This window comes from Barbus barbus (assembly GCF_936440315.1).
Source record: "Barbus barbus genome assembly, chromosome: 3".
In the NCBI taxonomy this organism is placed as follows: Eukaryota; Metazoa; Chordata; class Actinopteri; order Cypriniformes; family Cyprinidae; genus Barbus; species Barbus barbus.
Window position 1 is genome coordinate 32,853,836 of NC_136731.1, and position 25,211 is coordinate 32,879,046.

Sequence of the window (25,211 nt, forward strand, 5' to 3'; positions counted from 1 at the left end):
CTCTTCAGCAGCTGGAAACCTATATCAGGCAAGAATGGGACCAAATTCCAACACCAAAACTCCAGAAACTCATAACCTTGATGCCCAGATGTCTTCAAACTGTTTCGAAAAGAAAAGGAGATGCTACACCGTGGTAAACATGCCCCCGTCCCAACTATTTTGAGACCTGTAGCAGGCATCAAATTCGAAATGAGCTCATTTTGTGCAGAAAATTATAACATTTCTCCGTTTAAACATTTATGTTATGTTATCTATGGGACTGCATATGGTATTGTCAATATGGGACTGCTATAATCTCGAATATAGATGCATTATGTTCTGCAGCATCTGGACAGACCAGGGACTTATGTGAGGATCCTGTTTGTGGACTTCAGCTCTGCTTTTAACACCATCATCCCATCACTCCTCCAGCCCAAATTAACTCAGCTCTCCGTGCCCACCTCCGTCTGTCAGTGGATCACCAGCTTCCTGACAGACAGGCAGCAGCTAGTGAGGTTGGGAAAATTGTCATCCAGCACCCTTCCCATCAGCACTGGAGATCCTCAGGGCTGTGTTCTCTCCCCAATACTCTTCTCCCTGTACACCAATGACTGCATCTCTAAAGACCCCTCTGTCAAGCTCCTGAAGTTTGCAGACGACACCACACTGATCGGCCTCATCCAGGATGGTGACGAGTCTGCTTACAGACAGGAGGTTAAAGAGCTGGCTATCTGGTGCAGTCTTAACAACCTGGAGATGAACGCGCTCAAAACAGTGGAGATGACCATGGACTTCAGGAGAAACCCCCCTGCTCTCCCCCTACTCACCATTATGAACAGCACTGTGGCTGCAGTGGAGTCATTCAGATTTCTGGGCACCACAATCTCGCAGGACCTGAAGTGGGACAATCACATTGAGTCCATTGTGAAAAAGGCCCAGTAAAGGCTGTACTTCCTTCACCAGCTGAGGAAGTTCAACCTGCCACAGGAGCTGCTGAAACAGTTCTACTCCGCCATCAATGAATCCATCCTCTGCACTTCAATAACTGTCTGATTCAGCTCAGCTACCAAATCTGACCTCAGAAGACTACAGAGGGTAGTCCGGACTGCTGAGCGAATCATTGGTACAACCCTCCCCACTCTCCAAGAACTGTACTCATCCAGAGTGAACAAAAGGGCAAAGAAAATCACTCTGGATCCCTCACATCCAGCACACTCCCTCTTTGAACTGCTGCCGTCTGGTCGACGCTACAGAGCTCTGAGGGAACAGTTTCTTCCCTCAGGCAATCCATCTCATGAACACTTGACGATAAACGCGGAACACACAACTCTATTATACATTTTATTTAACACACGTACTTATTTACATTTCAACTTTGCACCTTTGCATCATAACAGTACATACATAATTGTCTATATTATATATTGTGTTTTTTGCTATTTTTGTACATTGTCTATTTTGTATATTTGTATATTATTCTTTTTATTATCTGTGTCTTGTCTTGTCGCTGTCATTCTGTTGCACTGTGGAGCTTCTGTTACTAAAACAAATTCCTTGTATGTGTAAACATGCCTGACAATAAAGCTAATTCTGATTCTGATTCTATGTTCTATTGTGAATAAAATATTGGCTCATGTGATTTGAAATGATTTCAAATCAAATATATCAAATCAAATTTGATATATTGAAATTATATCAAATTTTATTATTTTATTCAAATTTAAAAAAGGTCCCAACATTTACGGAATTCGGGTTGTACTTGCAGCTATTTGACTGATTGTGTGGCACCAGAGGAATGAAAAACAAATCATAGTTGAAATCTCGAATATCTAAAGTTTACACTAAGGTTCAATTTTTTAACAATAGTTAATTCAGGCCACAGGATACTGTCATGCTATCATTAGTAAACAGTACTTTTATGGCTTTTAATAGATTGGGTTTCTACAGATATTAATAAAATTTTAAATTTTTATGAAAACTACTAAAAATAATAAAGTTGAATGAAAATAAATGATAATTATAATAATCCATATCAACATTATTAGTCAAATTAACAATAAGCAATAGTAATATTTATGAAAAAAAAACAGGTAGATTAGTAATTGGTGTAAAAAATAGTGATTCATTCTCTTAAACCACATTGTAAAACATTTCTCAAATGTTTCTCTTAGATATTAATGAGATTAAATGGTGGTCTAAAGGAGTACCCTGCTTTTCAGATATGTTTATGTTTCGAAAAAAAGACCCCAGTTATGTCACATATGAGTTTCATAATCTCAGCGATGTATCAAATTACAGTCATATTTGCCAAAATATGAGTCCGCCATCAAAACGTAAAGATTTCATTATTTGAACATTTTCCATATAATTCTTCCTGGACTATTATCTACATAGACATTTTACTTTTGTAGCATTATACTTTTATAATGCATGCAACAATTGTCTCATTTGTTCTGCTTCATTTTTCTCTTAAGGAATTTTAGGAGAAACATCTGAGACAAAGCTGATACTAAACATAACAGAACTTCCTGAGCTATGAAAGAATAATGAAATGTTCCTCTGGGAATCCAACTCCTTTAAATTGATCTATTCACTATGCACAAAAAAATGAACAGTGAGGGTACTGGGTGAGGGGAGGTGTTGTGATCGAGGGGGGGGGGGGGGGGGGGGGGGGGGGTTTAGAAAGATGTTAAATTGCAATGTGGTTGAAAGTGGATATGTATGCAGACATGCCTTGGTCCCTGATATCATCTTCACTCCTTCTCTTTTTTCTTTATCCTGCTCTTTCTCCTCTTAGGAGAACAGCTGAATGTGTATGGCCCGGTATCTTGATCTGACCCACTTTTTTTCATGATAGCACTCAGACCAGAAGTTGTTAAAATCACGTCCTCCTCACTCATAAATCAAAACTCTCAGCCTGCGCTCCACCTGGTCACTTTTCTGTTCTGTCTGCATATTTCAAAAAAGCATCTTCAGTTAGATATGCTATTGCTTGGGGCAATTTTATTTTGCGTATATGATAGTTATTTGTAAATATATCACTTCTTTAGGAGTACATTTAAAAATATTATGAGATTTTATGCCCCATGATTGATGTCTATGTCTAAGCACATGATGACACATAACCTTTTCAAGCTTTAAAGGTTAAATCTGCTAAATATGATACACAACACTGTTAAAAATAAGGGTCACAATTTTTTTTTTTTTTCCATTTAAAAAATCTAAAAGAACCCCTTTTCACTATAAAGAACCATTTGTTGAAGGGAAAGATTCCATGTATATATATATTTTAAAGGTTCTTCAAGAAACCATAGATGCCAATAAAGGACCTTCATTTGTAAGAGTGTCGTAATGGGCGACATAGCAAATTAAATTAGTTGATATGCTAATTGTTAAAATTCCACATACATGTTCATGCAAGTAACTGCTTGCACACAGATTCTGTTCTGAAAACAGCAGCGCTTCCATGTTCACACCGAGCGAGTGGCTAAACTAAGATGATGTGCTGATTTAGCTCCAGTTAGATTTAAGCAGAGATCCTTAGAAGAGTCAAGTGCCCCCCTACTCTCACTCCACAGTTACTGAAGATGACAACCTGATCCTCATCGACCGCAGCTCTTGCCATGTAAGGCTTGTAGGAGACTAAGACCATGCCAACCTAGGAATCAAATGCTACTCAAAAGGGGACAAGGTCATTACAGATGGCCACTGGTGAAGACTGAGAATAGAAAGCAAAGAAGAGAAGGTAAAAGCTAATTTAAGTTTAATTTGTACACTAAAGCAATTTTAAAACAGTTAAAAAAAAAACATAAAAATACAGGTTTGTAATGAACGTGATAAATTACGATCACAGAAAATATACTGATTTCCAATAGTTAGTAACAGACACAATAAGAAAGCTATCACAGTGTACACAATCACAGTGTAATTGTGGATGATTGCATTGATCTGCACTGAAATTCACTTATTAATTCATTTGTATTACAAGACAAAGCATAAATATCAGTAGGACACATGACCAATGATTTATAAGATATTTATCTAATTAGAAAAACTAAAAACAAACAAGAAAAAAAAACATAAGATGCAATTGCAGATTTGCTAGCTCTATAGCTCTATTTGAAACTTGGACTATACTTGTTCCCAAGAGCATTATGCTCAAAGTTTAAGTCTCTAAGACTTCAGATACAAAAGTCCATCTGAGATTTTTCTTTCAAATTAGGTTTTTTAATCAGGCTCCTATGAATATATCATTAAACATTTTTGAAAATAAAGCATTCAATAACTGACTAATAACCTTTTATTTGCCATTAAAGTGAAATTACTAAACCTAAACATAGGAGCCTGATAAAAAAAAATGCTCATTTAAAAAAAGGGTTTTGCATCTGAAGTCTTCATGTATATTTATACAAAATAATACCAGTATTTGATGATAAATACATTATTTGTATTATTTTCATTATCTTCTCTATCAAAGGAGAGTTTTCTCCATGCCCCTAGGTGCTGTTTGTCAACTCAAATAATTAAATCAAAATATGATATTTCAAAACTTTAGAACAAATCATATCATTCTTTCTGATACAATGTAAGAAATCTGATAAAAAACAATGTCATCTGATAAAAAACAATGTCATCTTGACATATAACATGTCAAGCTGAAATGGCACAAAGAATCAGAAAAAAAATAAGTTTGTAAAATGCACACGTTTACGTATCTGCATTAATCAGCATAATTTTGATCTGGAAAATGTGGACCGTTTAGAAGCAATACCTGAAACAAAGCCAGAAGAGACATGATAGTTAACATAATATTGAAAGTGTTTAAAAGTAATTTAAAAATTGAAAACACTAAGATTTATACATACATTTTCTATCTATCTATCTATCTAGTGGCCCTCCAGAGTTTTGCACCCTTGATATATATATATATATATATATATATATATAGACAGAGAGAGAGAGAGAGAGAGAGAGAGAGAGATTCTGTAATGATGTTATGTCTCCATTTGTAAGAAAGTACTTTAACTGTATATTTATATGTAAATAAGTATCATTAAAATGTTACAGCCAAACCAACACTGTTACTAAGACGGAACCTGAGAAATATAAGCTACACTTTGACGCTGCAAAGAGGGGGAAAGGCAGAGAAGAGTGAACACCACACCTTTGGAAGGCAGAGGAGGTGGACGTGTCTGCTTTACAAGATCACTCTGAGACAGTGCCTCCACTATCCAGGAGAGGGCAGTAGAGCAGTACTCCACCTGAGTAACAAGCAAGCAGAAAAATACACAGAGTATTGGTCAAAAAACTGAGGTCCCCTTTAAAGCACAGGTTCATTAATTACATCGATCGGCTGACAGCTTGGCACATTCTCAAAGTGGATCTACACTCTAAAGGCTCGTACAGTGATAGGGAGAGTGACGGATGGGCCTTGGTCTGCGCTGAGCAAGCAAACACAACAGCTGCAGCTAAAATAAGGCAAGAGCCATAGTCTTGCACCCACAGATGCATGCGTGCACTCTGTGGGGCGCTGCTGGGATTTAAAAACAGGTGTCAATGTTTGATAACCACAGGTAGACAGGTGTGCATAGTCGTCACGAACCTCCGACTCCAGTTTTCTCAACCTGCGATCGTGATCGCAAATCTCCGACATCTGCTTCAGGACGCTGTCCACCCTACACACACATATGGACACAAATACACACATTCTGTCATTCAAGACGCCAGTGCCTGATTCAGCAGGAGCTGACAGTCTCTCCCCCCTTCACACGCACATAAATGCGAAACGAGAGCCGCCACTGCGAGGTTACTAAATGCCCCCGGGTGTGTATTACATACAGATCTACTTGTCAGTGATGGATATGTTCTCCACTCACTCATCTTTTTTGAACTCACATGTGAAGTATGTGAAATAAGTTGGTAATTGTTGATCTAAAAGAGTATGAAAGAACAGTAACAGGGTTGACTGACTTTGTGGAGGTGCGTTTGAGCCGCTCCGTGTCGCTCTCTCGTTGTTTCTTTCCTTGTGTGGAAAGCAGGTTCTCCTTCAGCGTCGACTCCCATGTGTTTAGCAAACTGGCCTCTTTGCTTTTTAGTTTCAACACTATGGAAAAAGACACACCTCTGGGTTAAAGGGATAATTCCTCTAAAAAAGGAAAACCCTGTCATTATTTACTCACCTTAACGTCTGACCAGACCTGTATGACTTTCTTTTCTGAAGGTAGTTGGTAACCAAACAAAAAACAAGGAGGCATTTCATCTATTCTTAGAAGAAAGTAAGTCGTACAGGTTTGGAACAACATGAGGGAAAGTAAATGACAGAATTTTCATGGGTGAACTATCCCTTTAAAGACAAAATGAGCAAATGAGACTGTGTATAATGTAGCATCATATATCAGAACGTACTAAAGTGTTGGCTCTTATTGGAGGGCAATCCCTGAATGACTCTTTTGAAGAAGATATGGAGGTGGGAGATGATGATGAAGGGCGGGGAGAGGCAGGGGCGCGAGTGGTACTCCACGATCAGGTTGTAGCGCTGGAACTTCCAGTGTACGTCACTGTGCTCCTGGACTTTATTGAATGTGTAACTGTGGACAAATAATATGAACACACAATCATACCAAGCAATACGGTTAGAGAGGTCATGCTGTTGATATAGTTGATAGAGTATTGTAGCAGCAAAAGAACCCCATCTGCCACTAGAGTTTCATTGCTAGGGATACACCAGCAATACAATTCTGTCTGATACCAAAGCTGATTATTATTTTCATAAAACTATTTTCCTATTATACTAAATACTATTATACCATTTTGTCTAAAATAAAAAAGGCACTATAAATAAAATTAACTGTATTGCATGCAACACTAGGCATAATAATGTACAATATGAATAATGGATATGCATTTTAAGATTCTCTAAAGATACCTTATCTGTTTTGTTACTTTATTCATATCTTTACAGATTAACTTTATGTGAGAATTAGATGATGGCAAAAGTTATGTAAATGTAAAAGCAGGGGAAATGAGCATGAATAATTGAAAATCCAATTTCAGCTTATATATATCCAATAAAAATACAGTACTGTTCAAAATTTGGGGGTTGGTACAATTTTTTTTACTGTTTTTGAAATAAGTCTTATGCTCACCAATCAACCAAAGGTTGACAACAATGTAATTTACCAAAAATAGTTAAAACAGTAATATTGGGTAAAAACAGTAATATACCAGTAATATAATATTTAATAATATTATAAATATTTTTTACATTTAAAATAACAGTTTTCTATACAAATTTGAAAATGCAATTTATTCCTGTGTTATTACGTTATTACATAGATTCAAATTGTAACTTGAATGTTATTTAATTAAGCCAAAATATTTATAAAGTAATAATTACTCCACCTTCTTGTGCTCAAGTGCCCATGGAACTAACTTTTGGAGAAACCCAGCAATTTAATATCTTGCACTTATATACAGACATGTAATATAGTCATTTTAAAGTCCATATAAAATCATTGCTTTAAATACAAACAGGAATGTGATGTGTGTTGATGGTGTAGGTTTTTACCTGAACATTGCAATGAGCAAGTTCACCAACAGAATATTGGTGACCAACAAGTAGACTGACAGCAGAATAAGAACCAGCCAGTTAGCATCAGACTGTGGGCATGGCTCCGCCCCCTGATGGATGAGCGTGACATTGTCTGTACACTCTCTCTCATGTCGCTTGTCAGCTAGAGTCAAAGAACAAAATTTATTACAACACAATCAATAAAATCAGCTGAAAGTACAAAAGTTTGGGATCAGTAAGTACTACTCTTATTCAGCAAGGATGCATTAAAGTGATCAAAAGTGAAAGTAAAGGCTTTTTACATTGTTACAAAAAAATATACTTTTGATAGAAAACAGAATTTTAATTAGACAGACCCCAAAGTTTTGAAAAGTATACTGTGATTGAAGCGTAAAGCAAAAATAACACACAACAGAGACACAAAGACACACACACCATCAATTTCATCCAGTGGTATCTGCCCATATATATGCATGTATGGCCTGTAGAACACCCGCCGAATTACCCAACCAGGACGAGAGTCATAGGGGTACAGCAGCGCCTGATTGGCTACTCCATATGCCATTAGCCACACCCCCAGGAAGAAGAGGAAGAAAAACACATCTTTCACCTGTGGAGTATATGATCATTCTTTAGCAGGATTATATGCACTTTTTAGGGCACACTGAAAATGAAAGACTCCTTCTCACCATTTTTCCAACTATGATTATTTTGGGACCAAGTTGCTTGTGCACCGCAAATATATGAATGAGTCTGAGCGTGAAGACCACATAGTCAACACACATTACCGCACGACCAAAATTATACGTCCTCGGAAACATCCTGTAACAAAAACGCACATGTACTAACCAATACAATCACATGCACGAACATACACAGGACAAATTTCACTAGATTCACCTGCAGAGAAGCCCAAGAATGAAGAGCGTGAGGGCCGTGATGTCACACTTGTTCCAGATGTCTTGGATGTAAAACTTAATCCTTTTAATTACAGTGGTAGATCCTACAAAAAATGTCTGAGAGGGAGATCAAAATTCAGCAGATTGAACAAGTGCATTGAAATATGTGTAAACACAATGGAGATTGTTCATACCTGTCGAATCTCCTCACAGACCAGAGTAAAAACCCAGAAATACAACACAAGCTCTGAGGGGGCGGGTCCGTCTGGAGGTGGGGGCTTGAAGTCAACCAATAGGATGTAAGCAAACAGGAAAAGGAAGAGGAAGTACATCAACACGTTGCCTAGAAACGAAGTGACCGGTGCAAACCAGAACTGCCGCCATCGGTGCAATAAAAAAGGCCGTTTTAGAATGATAGCCTTTGATTCTGTAATATAAAAAATATAAAAAATAAAGATCAAGTCAAAGTTTAACAGGATTTGTGATCATGCCATTTAGACACACCTTCTGGTTTTCCTCTTAAAGGGTTCCAATCGTCCTTGTCGTCTTCCCTGTGAAGAACATGCATGACTCTCTTTATTTTATGTGTCATCTTTAACTTAGTAAAAATGTTTATGGTGCTGAGAAACCATGAATTACGTGGTTATAACATCAGCCAATGACTCGGCTCCATCGATGCTGTCTACTTCTTTACCCTGATGAAATTCCTCTGGCTTTTCATCCTTCTCCTCCTCCCTAAGAGATTGAAGGGCATTAAAACTTTGACGACTACCAGAAAGAAAACTAATCTTGGCCCGTACTGACTTGAATACTGTCTTGGGTACTGACTTGAAACTGATGAGGTTGGTGTAGATGAAGGGAGGCAGGAAAAACGAGAGGACCAGTTTCCACACTTCTGTATTGCTGTCCATGTCTCCCCACCAAATCTCTGACAGTAAAGTCTAGCCGTGGATGGGATGAAAAACCTTGACACCAATGTAACTAAGAAATATTGACACTGCAACAGGTAAACATGACCATTGCTTACCTGCACTCCATCATGGCTGAAGAAGAGGCGGGCGTCAGCCGCGATGGCCATCTGAAGACAGGTGGCGCTACCCCATAAAGATGACTGTCTGATGAGAAGCTTGAAAGAGCGGCTCTCGTTGCTCTGGTAACACTCACCGAACACATCTATGAAGAAAGTCGAGAGAAAATACATAATGCATGTAATCCAAGCATTTAATTTAATGCATCCTTGCTTAATAAAAGTATTAATTTCTTGCAAAATAACAAAAAGATCTTACTGACCTTAAACTAACCTTAAACTGACCTTAACTAAACAGTCATCTGAGATCACATTTAAAATCTGATATCTGAGAACCTTGACAAACTAAATATTGATGTATTATAAATCCTCCAGTATTAGGGACCATTAAACTGGAAGACTCAGAATATGATTTAAAAAAAAAAGTTTTTAGAATGGTGTGGCATGTGAAAAATGCGAGTGTGACAGTCAAACACATCTGTCTAGCACAGACTTGCACAGAATGCTAAACTGCATTAAATATTTTATATATATATATATATATATATATATATATATATATATATATATATATACTGTATATAGACACACACACACACACACATTTATAAAATATAATATAATTTATTCTTAAATTAAATTCTTAATAATATAATAAATTCTTATTCTTAATCTATGAAATAAATATAAAATGCAAGCATTTTCACTAGCTGTCTCATACTTTTGGGTCCCACTGAAAAACTGAAAATCATTCCCATCTGCCATCTCTTTAACTTGATTCACACCCACCATGTGCCAGATTCTCGAAGGTTTGAGCAAGTTCTTTCATGCAGAGCTTGGTCTCAGTCTCTGTCTCCAACTTGGAGAGCTCTCTTAATATCTTACACCCCGCAAGAGCACTTAGCACCGACTCTCCTGCCTACCATTGAAAGAGAGAAGGGGAAAGGAGCAAAACAAAGCAAAATTATTAAAACTTTTATACACTGATTATGATAATTATTATGATTGATGACTCCATAATACATCTGTGGTATTCTGCATGCATCTCTCCTGTTATTTCTACATTTTACTATGACATTTCTACAAGGGCATAAACAGCTCAATACTTTAGTGTGATACTAAATCTTCACCACTAGGTGTCAGTATAGAGTACAGGATTACTGTAATATGCAACTTTAATCTACTTATTTAAAAATTTATATATTTGATCAAACATCATAAGAGATTAGAAAGAATCTACAGAGAACATGATATGTGTTTCAACTATGACTTTGAAAAAAAACAATACCATTTCCCAGAAGTAGATAGACATTTCTCTGCGATTCTGAAGAACAGCCCAAATGAACAGAGATATCCAGGGAGACATACAGGGCTGTTTCCGGTACACACTCTCAGTTATCAGCAACTTATTCACATGCTGAAAGGATGAGACAGAAGCTTTTTCACAACATTGTTATCGATAATGTATTAACATTAGTACCGCAAGTCAAATCATTTCACCAATCCCAATACCTCTGAAAAACCAGGCTGGTACCTTCATTGCTTTCCTTGAGGCCCATCCCTGTTCTACACCAAGAGGAGCATAGTAAAATGGCTGACAGACATCTTCCATGATTTCTGATAACACCCGTGAAACCTGAGAGATGAAAACATCATAATGATGTTATCTTAGTGAAGACATCATTATTATTCCAGATCTTTTTTTTTGTTTTTTTTAAATGGAGTGCATGGTTGTTGATTTCATGTGTAAGAAAAGCTGTGGAAAGTGTGAAACCGCACAATAATAACTAACTCAGTGTATTTGACGCACATTTAACTCGACTAAATCAATTGAAATTTAATTGTAATTGTATATTTTCTTATTTTCCCAAGCAAAAGAAAGTGTTTGAAAAGTGTGGAATTGTGAAAGCCCACTAAAACGTATCTTCATACATTTTTGGTATAGACAAAGTATGGTGAAGGTACAAGTTATTTGGCAACATGCTTGAACAATCTAATAAAACTGAAAATCAAACTGAAAATTTCAGATCAGAGATCAGAAATATATGAAGGAGCCAGTCCATGCAAAACCTCATAAACAAACAAATGGATGCAATATTTAACTGGGAGCCAGTGGAGAGAGATCAACACTGGTGAAATATGTTCCCTCGTCCTTGTTCCAGTTAACAATCAATTTTGAACCAAGTTGAAGGCGTGACAATAGAGACTGTTTAACATCTCTCAGACAATCAAACAAACACTGCAAACTGGAGACATGCTTTGGATGCAAGGGAACATAACACTGAGTATCATCTGCTCAGCAGTGGTATGAGACATTGTGATTCTTAAAAATAGCTTACAAAAGGAAGCATGTATAAAGAAAATAAAACAGAGCCCAAAATTGAGCCCTGTGGAACCCCATCCAAAACTGGTGCAGAAGATGAGTAATTGCCAGTCTCTACCGAAAAGGTTTGATCCTTTAAACAGGAGACAAACCAATTTAAACACAACCTTGAATCCCAATTTGCTGCAAAATATTTAAAAGAATGCCATGATCAAGGTTGTCAAATACTGAGCTGAGATCCAGCAAAATGAAAACAGCACAACTGCTGGAATCAACAGTCCACAATGAGTCATTTAATACTTTAAGCAATGCAGATTCTGTACTGTGCTGCGGTCTGAAACCAAACTGATATTTATCTAAATTACCATTTTTCCTGTAGGAAAGAAAAAAGCTGATTAAACACAACCTTCTCCAAAATGTTTGTTAAAAACAGTAATTAAGAGGGATCATCCCTTCCTCTTTACTACTAATTTTAACATGAAATAAACATGAATGAATATCTCACGCCTCATGTAATCTCTCGATCAGTGTTTCAGCTGCAGAAATAGATCAATAAAACAAGCTTGTAAACAAAATGTCATGCAGCAATTTCATTTACCTCAGGCAAGTCATCAATGTCCACAGCTCGTTATTTGCTAGAAAAATAAAGTCTAGAGAGGAGCATTTTACAAAATATTAGACTATATACTCTATAGACTATATATTAAATTTGACTTTACCTGTTAGTGATGTCTTATTTTTTTAATGTAGGCCTATGTTTAAATAAATCTGTTATGAAACTGTCATGAATCATACCTCTGTGGCTCTCTCCGATGGCCACCGGAGGGCACCCTCTCCTGAGTATTGACTTTCCCGGATTCCATTTCCCATACACCCCGTTCAGAGACTAATCACCTGCACAGGTGTTCCCCATTATCCACACTACTTAAACAGCATTCACTCTCACTCTCATTGCGAAGTCTTGTTTTGCACCGGCTGACATTTCTAAGCGTTTACCTTGTGATTCTGTGACCCTTCTGTGTATGACTTTGGATTGTTTGACTACTGTTGATTCTCTGCCGCCTGCCCTTGTGATCTTGCTTTCTGGAACTTTGACTGCTTTGCTGCCTGCCCTGATTCAAGCCCGGTATCATTTATGTTTCTGCTCTGCCTCTGATATTCCTGCCACTGTTGTTTTGAACACTGCCTGTTTGACCCTGACTTTGATTATTAAAGATATCTGCAAATGGATCCACACGCTTCTGAAGTTAATTTAAAAACTGTATTATATGCAATTTACATGTTTGCATACAATGTTTTTAAGCTGAGTGTTGATTATTATATTTAAAAAGAAATAATTGAATTCAAGTTTGGGCTCTGTTGTTAATCTTATAGTAATGTAAAAGGGCTCACTATAGTTTAGAGCAGAAGCTGAGGTAATTATTTTTTTTCCCCTAAGAATTGTTCATTACAATTGAATTTATTTTAATAAAGAGCAATTTGTTCAGTAAACAACTGTTTAATTTAAAAAAAAAAAAAAAAAAAAGCTAATTTATGTTTAGTTTTTTCCCTGTTGAACTGAAACCAAGGTATGTACTGAACCGTCATGTTTGGTCCCATTTTCTATAAAATCACTTTATATTATATATACTTATTACACAATAAGTGAATTGTACCAAATTATTCATTTAAATGTAAGTACATAGTAGTTAAGGCCACTTAATATAAAGTCGGGTCGTGTATATATATATATATATATATATATATATATAAAAAGAATGTAACAAAGAAATTATGAAACTAAATATATGCATAACATTGGTTTCATCTGTCCTTTTACCTCATACAGGGTGAGGTCTCGAGCAGCAGACGGGGTGGTGAGGGTGGTGGCGTGGCTCTTGAAAGAGTAATTCTCATCAGGTAAAGCTAAGCGGGTCTGAGAGCCAACTAAGCCCACTCGCTCCTGCAGCCTCCTCTGGAGGAATGAGTACACCAGATTGCAGTCCGACAGTGAGCTGTAAAGACTCTCTAAACGATGATACGTCAAGTAGTCCAAAATGTTCAATCCGTTTTCCACGAACAGACGCACAAAATGGGGCTTGTCGTTCACCAGCGCATCAGTCATTGATTCCTCCAGGTCTTCATACTAAGAGAAAGATTAAATCAATAGAAGCTGTAATGTTAAAACATACTTTTACAGTTTTGTTCTGGATTTGGTTTCATTCATTTAGCTATTAATCCTACCCTCCACTGGATGCCACCATTAAAGAGTTCACTCTTGGCGATATCCACTCTGTCCCAGGCCACTGCCAGCTTCAGCTCTTCAGTGTACTCGCTAGCATCATTAGCATCCCGTTTAGCAGCTGAGCACACACATGCACACATAAACCCATGAGTATATACTTTAAACGTGTTGAATTCTCAAAGCAGGTGATTTGATCTCACCTCTTACGAGAGCTCTAAGGATGATTCTGTCAAAGTCGTCTTGCCCTTCCTGGTCTCCATGAAACACAGTGATCAGATCTCGGTTGTGATAGATGCTAAGTGCCTGTGTGAAAAAGAGAAAAGTAACTAAAAGGAAAAGAAATACCTTCCTTGCATGTACTCTATCCAATCTCTTGCTGTACGCTCACCTGATCCACAAGCTTCTCCAGTTCAGTCTCAGAAGGGAAATGTTTCTTAATTTTCTCTCTCACTTGGTCCCTCAGCTCAACACTGGCACTTTTTCTACTTTCCTCGGTAGCGGTCGGCAAAGTGGGACTCACTGGTGGACTCAGAGGTATGTTGAGATCCTTCATTATTGCCGCTATCAGGTCTGCTGCTGGACCCGAGCCTGCCAGCACCAACCATGGAGTAGTGTTTTTCAGAGATAAATCCACTCTCTGCAATAAGAAATATATCATTAATTTCAAATATGCTTAAAATGGATTTTCCATTTTAAACTATACATTTAAATTTCCCTGGACACTTTTTATGAGCATTTATAACTGTAACTGTAAAAGGTGTATAATAAATCACTGGTGGGCCTCATTCCAAAAACAGTGCTAAATGCAACTAGCACATGGACAGCTGGGATACAGGCTATAGGCATTAAGAAAAGTATGAGCAAAACAACGTAATCTTTTAATTTGCATTGTTTTGTTCATGCTTTTGGAGATGACTCAGACTACATTGAATAGGTACATAAAAAAAACTAATTATATTCTTTTAAAAGACATATATATTATATTAATATTATATTAAAATAATTAAAATCATCTTGTGTAATGACCTCTAGCATTGCAGCATCTCCTGCGATCAGCACACACAAAACAGGAATCTCAATGCTTCCACTACCTGTTAAGTACAGAAGGAAGACAGATTTGTTAATGCAAGAGAAGTATAGCATTACTCAAAACAAACTGAGTAAAAACAAAGAACCTAAAGACACTAAAGTTTAGTTTCCATTTGTCTCAGAACTGCATTTTCATGCTTTTCCACCAGATGGCACATATACACACACACACACATATACATACATATATATATATATATCAGTTGACATATCGATGTGTCCTATGGTGTGACAGCAAAGGGGAAAAAAACTGTAACATTGAAGATAGACCTCGCTCATCCTATTTTCAACTCATGTTATTTGTATGTTAAGTTATTTTTCTACATTTTTCTGGTCACACCATAAGACACAGTCCAATTTTTATTTGTCAACTACCCATATATATATATATATATATATATAAAATATTTTGGTGTCTTTGTGATTGTTGCTTTTATGTAATGCTGCAAAAACTTAAACAATAGGGACAATAGACATTAATACTACTACTAAATTAAATAATTATTTATTTTACTAAATTAAATAAGCCATTTAATTTACTAAATACCAAAACATTTCTGTTTTTCATATAGCAGCACACCAGTGTTTAACTTCCATCTTCCTTCCTCTCATTTTGTGTTTACTTCTGTTATTTATTTTATTTAATAAAAGGAAGTGCATAGTTCCTCAGGGACGTGCTTGTGCTTCCCGTCGCGGTCCCTGATGAAGGTGCTAGATAAAAGATTTGCGAATTTGCTGTTGTGTTTTGTGCTCAAGAAGATTTAAAAAAAAATAAAAAATTCAGTTCAACTGTCTTTCTCTCACCCCAGATGCCAGTGCGCTGATGGGAGATGAAGTCCTCCAGGTTGGCTCTGAACATTGTTTCACTGCCTCGGTGTCCAATACTTCCATCATCCAACAAGAGGAAGGCCTGGTGGTTGTTGTCCAGGCAGCTGCATTCATGGGGCATTTTGTGCACATAGTACCGCGCTGGGAAACTACCCTTGTAAAGAGTAACCAATCATATGTTTTTACAGAGCAGCTAGACAAAGTCCTACAGCAGTTCAAAACACTATTCAGGCCTATATGACATTTAGTGAAATGCTACTGTACACTCTGTAAAACGTATCTGGGCATTGAACTACACTTAAAATGTTTTGGTTTCATGTGATATTTCACAATATATAAAAATAAATGGCCTCTGCAAACATACTATGCTAGACTTCACCTAACTTTGCATTTACATTAAATTAATTTTTCCCAAAGTTAGTTAGCCTGAAGTTCACACAGATGTGAACCACAGGTGAAGTTAATCACATGCATGTTTTATGACTAATACAATGATTATTTGTGTCCAATGACCAAAATTCAAAAAACAATTATTGTTTTATAATAAATATTTAAAAAATAATGATGACAATAATAATGATATGATACAAATTAATAATAATGAATAATATTCTTGTTAATTTAATTGTGAACTGTAAAGATCTGTAGAAATATCAGTCAAATCAGCTAAGGGACTGTCTGTGTTATTTGCATAAACATAATTTTTTTGACATTCATACATTTTAAGTGTGGCTTTCATGTGAACTGTTGATCTGTTGATACTGAAGCAGAATGGACTCATATGGTAGTACCTGTGGGTTTACGAGTTGCTGACGTTGGTAAATCAATCCCCAGGGTACAACACCAACAGCTATAACTTTGGCCTGGGAAAGAGATGGAGCTGTTGCACAATGATCCCTTACTGCCTCGCCTACACAACGGCCAATACCCTCCCTCAGACCTGACGTCATGATCCAAGCTCCTGGGAAAAGAAAATGAAAAGTACTGTTACCTAAATTACTCAGCAACTTAATTAAATTGCATGGAAATACATAAAAGTCACAAACACCATCACTAATAAAGGTTTTTACCATAACGCAACACTTCTAGAGTAAATCAATTTGCATTCTTACCATATACATGGCGTACACAGGAGGAATGCCACTGCTGAGTAATACTAGTTTGGCTGGTCTATCACTAACCTTAAGACTAGTCACTAATTACTGGGTGCTTGAAAACAGTTATTAACACTTATTTTCCAGAACACATTTCAGTAAAGCTACCTGTCCTACCTGATCTACTCTGTGAGCCAGAGGTGGCCCAAAACATTAACTCAGAACCACATCAGAGTTAAATATTCATAAAACATACTTGGTCTCTGGATGTCTATATGCAGTGATATATGATAACATTTTATGGTCACTGTAGTTTCATTAGCGTTTCATTTTTGTTATCAACATAATGATATCTCATGACTTATCATCTGTGGATGTTTTCAGACACACACACAGTTCAGTCAAGCTTATGGAAGAGCTCAGTGAACTAAGTCTGCTACTTTATCCCCTACTTAAAGTCTTCACTGTAAAAAAAAAAGGTTTCCAGTTTTACAATCTGATATGACCTGGGAGTTTGTTGCGTGTGTATGTAAAGGCATATGTGGGCATGCTGATGGAAGTCAGAAAAACAAAGTAAAAGTTAATCACACGTTTATTCTGCCATGCAATAACTGCTTTTTTATTTTTGATTCATTATTTTATTTCATTTATTACTTATATATATTTTTCATTTTTATTTTTTAGATGAAGGTAATATAAAATGAGAAAAAATAAATAAATAACAGTTTTTATTGTAGTTTTAGTGCACAATATTAACCCTGGTGGAAGGGTGGAGGGTGAAGGCAGGGTTAACAGTCCACATGTGATTGGTTAGATAAGGGAGTATAAAGGTTTCAAGCACTCATAACTGAGCTAAATATACACAAGCAGGAGAGGTTACCTGTCCTCTGTGCAGCCCGGACAAGACCCTGCCTGATCACTTCTCGCACCCAGGGTTTCACCTTCTCTTTCCCCTCTCCCCCAACCACAGACACCACCAGATTGGGTATCGGCAGGCCCCATTGTGATGTCATCAGCGAGTACACATTGTCCGGAGGTGTATCATGTGCCAGGCGTAGAAACTTGGGGACATAAGATGAATGACATATGAATGCACAGCAGAAAAACGGTCCTGAACATTTGTATGTGATATTATTCATCCTAAACTAAGATCACCAGGCATTCAGACATGTTCCTCACATGCACAAACATGCAGGATATTTATGCTGTCACTCAAAAACTGCTGAATGTAGGAAGAGATTTAAGTGAGAAGAGAAAGACCGAGCAATGGATCTGCCTGAGGCAAGACACAAAATCTCAGAGAGGTTTTCTTTTGTTACTGTCTCAATTTAATTGGCTTTAATGTGGTTTACATGGATTATATGTTTCATAGTAGTTCTGTAATTGCCCAGAAGCCAGGCATACTTTTAAAGGAATCGACAATAGACCTTAGTCAGGGTAGTGCCATATTTAATTTTTGACAGGAGTGAAAACGAGGCTGTGAGGAACAGAAACACAGTGAGTTCAATGGATTGTAATGCGGTTTAACAACAGGTCAATTATTCAGCTGAGGAAACATCTTTCCAAAACCTTTTTTGTAATTTCATTTGATATTTTTCCTAAAACTTCAGTTAACTGTGGCGCATTTCCTCAAATCCTCATTTTCATATGGTAAAGTTTAATATAGACTAAGGTCTAGAACCGAAAGTAAATACAATTTCAATACATTTAATAAGAGGTTTTTGCACTGAAATACCATGGTAAGGGTGGCACTACTATTTATTGAATTTGCTCAAAAAATTGCTTTCTCGAGAAAATTAATTGGTAACACTTTACAATTAGTAAACAATAGTTAATGGTTTAGACACCACAAACTAACAATGAAAAACATTTTAATTTAAGTTTCCGTTTCTTTATTAATAGACTTCTTGCTATGTAGAAACTGTGTACATACATCATAAACACAGTAAAACTGTTGTTCATTGTTTAGATCTCATTTACCGCTGTTAAGCAAATTTTCACAGGCAAGATCCAATCATTTAAAATAGAATCCAGGTGATCGTGAATTTCTAGTGAAGACAAAAGATTTCCACAAACAGATTTTGCAATGGATTCAGTTGGTCATGTGAATTCACTGCATTAACCAACAGAAAATGACTTCTGTGTGAGCTCTACCTAATACATGGCTATACTTTTGACAATAGACAATGTTTTTTTTTTTGGTTCATTCAATTTTGCTTACAATTTGCTAATGTGTATCTTTAGTCACTGACATCAAATGCATTTAATGTTAATGTTTATGACTAGAACTTGAATCGGCAAAATTTGCATAAAAGGCCTACACATGAGAATGAAAAACGACAACAAACTACACATATTTTCCTTCACTATATATAATTTTGTAATTATGTAACTAGGCACTGAAGAAGGTCATGGTATTTGACCAAATGTTCCTCAGTAAAGCTGTGGTTTTTATCACCGCATTTGCATTTTTTGACTTTTTTGGGTTATTTAGTAATTTCTTCAAAGAATAGATCCTCACTGTAAAGTATTACCAATTTATCATAGTTGTATTGTCAGATGGAGTTCATAAATGACAGTAATGAATGTGCGTGCTTGAGCAGGTGTAAAAGAAAGTGACACCCACTGGACTGTTTCTGCGTCCGGCTCCAGCAAACTCCAGCTGTCCAAAGGCATCGGTGGGGTATTCAGAGGTGTGTTGTACACTGTCCCACTGGCTGATCACATGATCACCTGCCGTTATGGATGCATGAATGTCCCGTGGCCCACCACACTGGCACAAAGCCCCATTACTGCCACACACACAGAGAGAGAGAGAGAGAGAGAGAGAGAGAGAGAGAGAGAGAGAGAGAGAGAGAGAGAGAGAGAGAGAGAGAGAGAGAGAGAGAGAGAGAGAGAGAGAGAGAGAGAGAGAGAGAGAGAGAGAGAGAGAGAGAGAGAGAGAGAGAGAGAGAGAGAGAGAGAGAGAGAGAGAGAGAGAGAGAGAGAGCGCTGTTAAAACAGGTTTCAGCAGGTTCAGAATTCTCATATATTTACTATACAAGCCATCATTTCAGAGGAGGAGACTTAAAGAGAAAAAAGAAATCAATCTCCTTTGTGTGTGTGCATGTCATTCATGTTACAATTAATTCATCAAATTAAGACATTAATAGCTGAAATTAAACAGTATATCACAATGTACACATCATCACTAAAATTAATAAATGAAATGAAAACAGTACCTGCCCAAACCCTATTGTGAATTATTACATAACAATAGCTTGTAAATGGGAAATGGACAGGGAAAATGTACTGTGTTGATAAATGGCTAGGAGTTCACCTTCATTCAAGAAAAAACGGCATGTTTGTTGACCCACCCTACATTACCAAATCAGCTACTTAACGGCTCAGATCATATTACCGGAAGATCAATGTGCATTTTATATAAGAGAGTATGAAAGGACTGAATAGTTTCCGCATACACTAGTAAACCTGAATGCAAGAGAAAATAGAAAATGGCTGTTGTACCTGGATGAGTCCTCCACAAAGGTGGTGCACACTCTCTTTTTAATCGTCTTTGGGATCCAACTCTACAACACAGACATTAAAGCATGAGTCAGAGACATTTTTACATGCAGGTCCGGTTTGTTTTCTTTCACAGTCAGTGACTGAGAAGAACAAACTATGACATTACACTTGAATGGCAAAAGAATTTCCAAGGAAATCTAAATCACAGAAACTAACAGCTTATTTGTGACTTCTGCCTACTTACTGCCTAACTATTTCAAAACCAAAGATTGTCTCACACGCTGAACAACAAAACATGATAATTATAGCAATCAAAATCATTTTACTTTGCCCATAACTGTTTTAACTATAATTTTATAATAATAATAATAAAACCTTTAGTCTGGGTGAAGACACTGCGTATTAGAAACTACATAATCAATGGAGAAAAAAAGTCTCAAAACATTTTGATTATTAAAACAGATGCTGAGCTGAGATAATAATCAAACCTTTAGGTGCATTTAAAACAAAATAAAAAGAGAAAGACTTTTTATCTTCTTAGGTTGCTAAAATTAAATGAACACGGTCAACTTGTTTTCAACTACAAACAGCGTGTTTGTTTATCCAACATTTTTTGTGGATGATATTTCTGCACAACACAAAATATACTAGATCTGTTATTTGACAATGTTTTCACTTTTAACATGCTATCATCCATCTTCATCTTGATTTGTTGTTTTTTCCCCATTTCATTCTCCTATAATGTGTATATTTCTATGTAATATTTTATAAATGTATGACATTTCATTTTGTGTTTCACACAAAATGCTTTATAACTTAAGTTAACAACTTTATTAATCCCACAAGGGGCAATTCAAGTAGGGCAGCAGCATCACACAGCAAACACAAGACATCACATAGAAGATACAAAAAAATAAATAAATAGAAAAAAAAAAAAAAAAAAAAAAACCGACATGCTTCATAATTCAATTATTCTTGAAAAAAAAAAAAATAATAATAATAATACAAATAAAAACAAAAAACACCTTAAGACTTTGAATTACAAAAACGAATAGCCTCTGGAACAAAGGTAAATTTATATCTATTAGATAAACATTTAATGCTGCTAAATCTTCTTCCAGAGGGCAGTACTTGAAAAGTAAACCTTCAAGGGATGAGAGTCATCTCCCGTGATACTACGAGTTTTCCTTAACATTTGTTGCTCGTAGAATTCTGCTAGACTCCGCAGAGGTACACCAATAATTTGAGCAAGTCCTAACTAAGGTCTGCAAACGATTCTTGTTCCTAAGAGAGAGTGATGAATACCAGCATAAAAAAAGAAAAGCTCAAGATACTCTCAATAAAAGTAGCATAAAAAGTTCTCAGTATGTTTTTTTGTACACAGAAAGAATTACATTTCCTAAGAACATACATTCTTTGATTCACCTTCTTAATAATAGCCTCTGTATTCTGCTGGAACTTTAGAGTAGTATCAAAGATAGTTCCAAGATACTTATACTCCTGTACCCTTTCAACTTCTTCTCCATAAAAGTACACAGGTTTCACCTTTAAAGCATTTTTCCTAAAATCAATTACCATCTCTTTCGTTTTAGTAATATTCAGTTGTAATTCTACTTTTTTACACCACTCAAAGAACTCATTGTGATCATTACTGTCATCACATTCTGCACTAGTTAACAAGGATAGAAAAACTGTGTCATCCGCATATTTAACTACATGACATTTATCCTTAGTGCTGCGACATTCATTTGTATAAAGTATAAAAAAGATTGAAGAGAGTACACATCCCTGAGGAGATCCAATTGACGTAACAAGCGTATCTGACAGCACTCCATTCAACATGACTCTTTGCTGCCTACATGTCAAAAAATCTAAAATCCATAAAACCAAACCGTGACTCACATCAAATTCACAAACAAGTTTCTTTGCTAAAATGATAGGATTCATTGTATTGAACGCAGAGGAGAAATCAACAAACAACATTCTAGCAAATGTGCCTCTATTCTCTAAATGTTGATGTATGGTATTTAGGAGGAAGAGCTTTGCATCATCCACACCTCTTTTAGTGCGATATGCAAACTGCAAAGAATCTAACTTATGACCCGTAACTGTAATAAGTTGTGACTTAACTTCCCTCTCTAAGGCTTTCATGGCTAAAGAAGTTAATGCAATGGGCCTAAAATCATTCAAAGAATGTGACTTTTCTCGCTTAGGAATAGGTATTATATTAGACGTTTTCCATAAGCAAGGAACTACAGCCTGATCCAGGGATGCCTGAAACAGAGAGTGAAACACAACACTGAGCTGCTCCGCACAGTATTTAAGTGTTCTCCCACAGATACCATCTGGACCAGGCGCTTTATTAACAGGTGTAGCTTTCAGCTGTTTCATTACATTAAAAGGATGCAGATTCAAAGTGTTGAAAGGACTTAATTTTTGCTTAAAATCATCAAGAACAGCACTTGTGTCATGCTTCTCAAAACGTGTAAAAAACAAATTCAAGTCATTAGCCAATAAGTTACCATCAGCGGCCTTATTTAACACTGTTCCTTGCTTAAGTATACCGATATCCGCCATGTTCTTAATCCCATGCCAGCCAGACAGCATGTTAAAAGTGAAAACATTGTCAAATAACAGATCTAGTATATTTTGTGTTGTGCAGAAATATCATCCACAAAAAATGTTGGATAAACAAACACGCTGTTTGTAGTTGAAAACAAGTTGACCGTGTTCATTTAATTTTAGCAACCTAAGAAGATAAAAAGTCTTTCTCTTTTTATTTTGTTTTAAATGCACCTAAAGGTTTGATTATTATCTCAGCTCAGCATCTGTTTTAATAATCAAAATTATTGTTTTTGCATTGTGAGAATTAAAATATAAAATAGCAATATAGTGAAATGAATAATACAAGAAGAAAGCTTTCGCATATCTTAAACGTAATCTTATAGGACAGACAAATGTGTGTTTGTATACACGTATATGTATAAATAGGTTTCCCATCTTCATCCTGTACACTGAGCAAGTGCAAAAACCTGTTAAACAAGCTTATAACTTTAATAGGGTGCTTTAAAGTTTGGTTAATCATTTAATATGACTTTCCTTGGCAACATCAGAGACAATCCAAACCTGTTTGGAAAAGCAATTGAAACAATTGAAGCAATTGTTGCATATTAAGACACATATCCTAATACATTTTACATATTAAGGTGGAGACTTATTGAAATTTATTAGGCGTGGCAGCAGGACTTATAGGCTCTATTGTTCTCAATCCACTGGATAAAGAAGTAACGCAGCGGTTCAATATCAAAGTACAGGTGGATGGAAACATGGAATAGCTTGGGAAACTTTTGTCATACAACTTCTTACAGGTGCATAAGCATGCACTCACAAAACCGTGACTTGCCGCGTCTAGGACTAATATCAGTCATTTGGCAGTTTTACGAGTTTCCCCTAACTAACTTTGTTCGTGTAGTTTTAAACGTTTCTTAGATTTTAATGCAGTGGCAAAATAAATATTAGTAGATATGAACTGGACAAAGCATGAACAATAAAAAAACGGCCATCCTACTACATGTACTGATAAATACTTAGGTGATTTTATAGCATTATTTGCTTTAAATAACGTATCAAACACACCTGGTCGTTTTCGGACTTTCTTTCTCCTCCAACTCCTTCATTCTCTTTCTCGATTTTCTTCATTTTGATCATCTGTCCGGCTTATTAGGGATCACTTTTTCTTTAGGTGAGATCCATAGGGCGCAATTGCGCTCTTGCCATCAACCGGATTCCCGAGTTATTTCATGCAACTTTTTCTGAAGCAGCGAGTTTAAAAGCCCCGCCCACATTACAACTCTCACGCGCGCTGCTCTGGACGCATTCCAGCACGAGCTCGCGATGCTCTGCGCTGCTGTATTAAACCATACAAACAATGGTGGGCGGCGAGGAAAACAAATATGCGGCCTTGATAAGAGCAGTAGAAGAAGAATATGGTAAAAGACAGTTTACCACATTTGCAGATAAACTGTGATTTGTGACCGACGACATGTGTATACTCCCGCAATATTATTTAGTTACGTAGAATTTGAAAAACCGGATACTTCTGGTTATCAGAAAAGGTTTCCACCTTTTCAAGTCCCTACAGGCTTGTCTTTTTGAAGTACTATTGACCTTAAGATGCCATTTCGGCGTGGCCAGTTATGCTGGTTTGACTGAAGTTAGTTTGAGCTCCAGGAAGTAAATAATTGAATGGGTCTTAAGCTCTCACCTGTAAGATTCAAATATTTATTAATTTTCCCAAATATACTGTATATAGGGTAGGGTACTCTCTCTGTCTCTAGAAAGAAGAATACATTTTAGAAAGAAATTAAAAGTAAAGAAATAAAGACCCAATAAAGACTTTAAAAAAACAAGGCAGAAAGAGCTTTATTACACACATAAGGAATATGACTTGATGACAGGAGCTTCCAGTGCAGAAGAAAGTACGGACATAGTGCAAGCATACATGATAGTGCAGACATACATAGGAATAACACAGTAGAGATGGAATATAACACAAATAAGAAAAACAGAACATTAATGAATGCACTATATACAGACTTAGAAGTGTAGAAAAAAAAACATTGTAATTGTTTAAATTAATGTACAGATATGTTATTTACAAGTGTGCAGTTT

The 25,211-nt window shown here is 36.4% G+C and overlaps 1 protein-coding gene across 2 annotated transcripts; it reads right to left on the reverse strand.

The window, feature by feature from the left end:
* Positions 1–3,720: 3,720 nt before the first annotated feature.
* LOC306851436 (transient receptor potential cation channel subfamily M member 4-like) lies at positions 3,721–24,359 on the reverse strand. Of its 2 annotated transcripts, XR_013782499.1 has the most exons (29): positions 24,177–24,359; positions 20,541–20,602; positions 19,660–19,825; positions 17,914–18,094; positions 16,731–16,900; positions 15,916–16,093; positions 15,049–15,113; positions 14,411–14,659; positions 14,223–14,325; positions 14,022–14,140; positions 13,618–13,923; positions 11,010–11,111; positions 10,764–10,892; positions 10,265–10,394; positions 9,476–9,621; positions 9,277–9,389; positions 9,088–9,183; positions 8,953–8,999; positions 8,643–8,875; positions 8,450–8,565; positions 8,239–8,371; positions 7,985–8,159; positions 7,547–7,712; positions 6,385–6,566; positions 5,950–6,082; positions 5,582–5,654; positions 5,144–5,240; positions 4,270–4,750; positions 3,721–4,218 (listed from the first exon to the last, which is right to left on the reverse strand). XR_013782499.1 is itself a non-coding variant. In XM_079387660.1 (28 exons), the coding sequence occupies exons 1-28, from the start codon at positions 24,246–24,248 to the stop codon at positions 4,704–4,706; spliced, it is 3,789 nt and encodes a 1,262-aa protein (XP_079243786.1). In that variant the 5' UTR covers positions 24,249–24,359; the 3' UTR covers positions 3,727–4,703. The 2 variants fall into 2 exon arrangements, 1 of the variants encoding a protein (XP_079243786.1); XM_079387660.1 differs by having other exon boundaries at positions 3,727–4,750.
* Between the last annotated feature and the right edge of the window lie 852 nt (positions 24,360–25,211).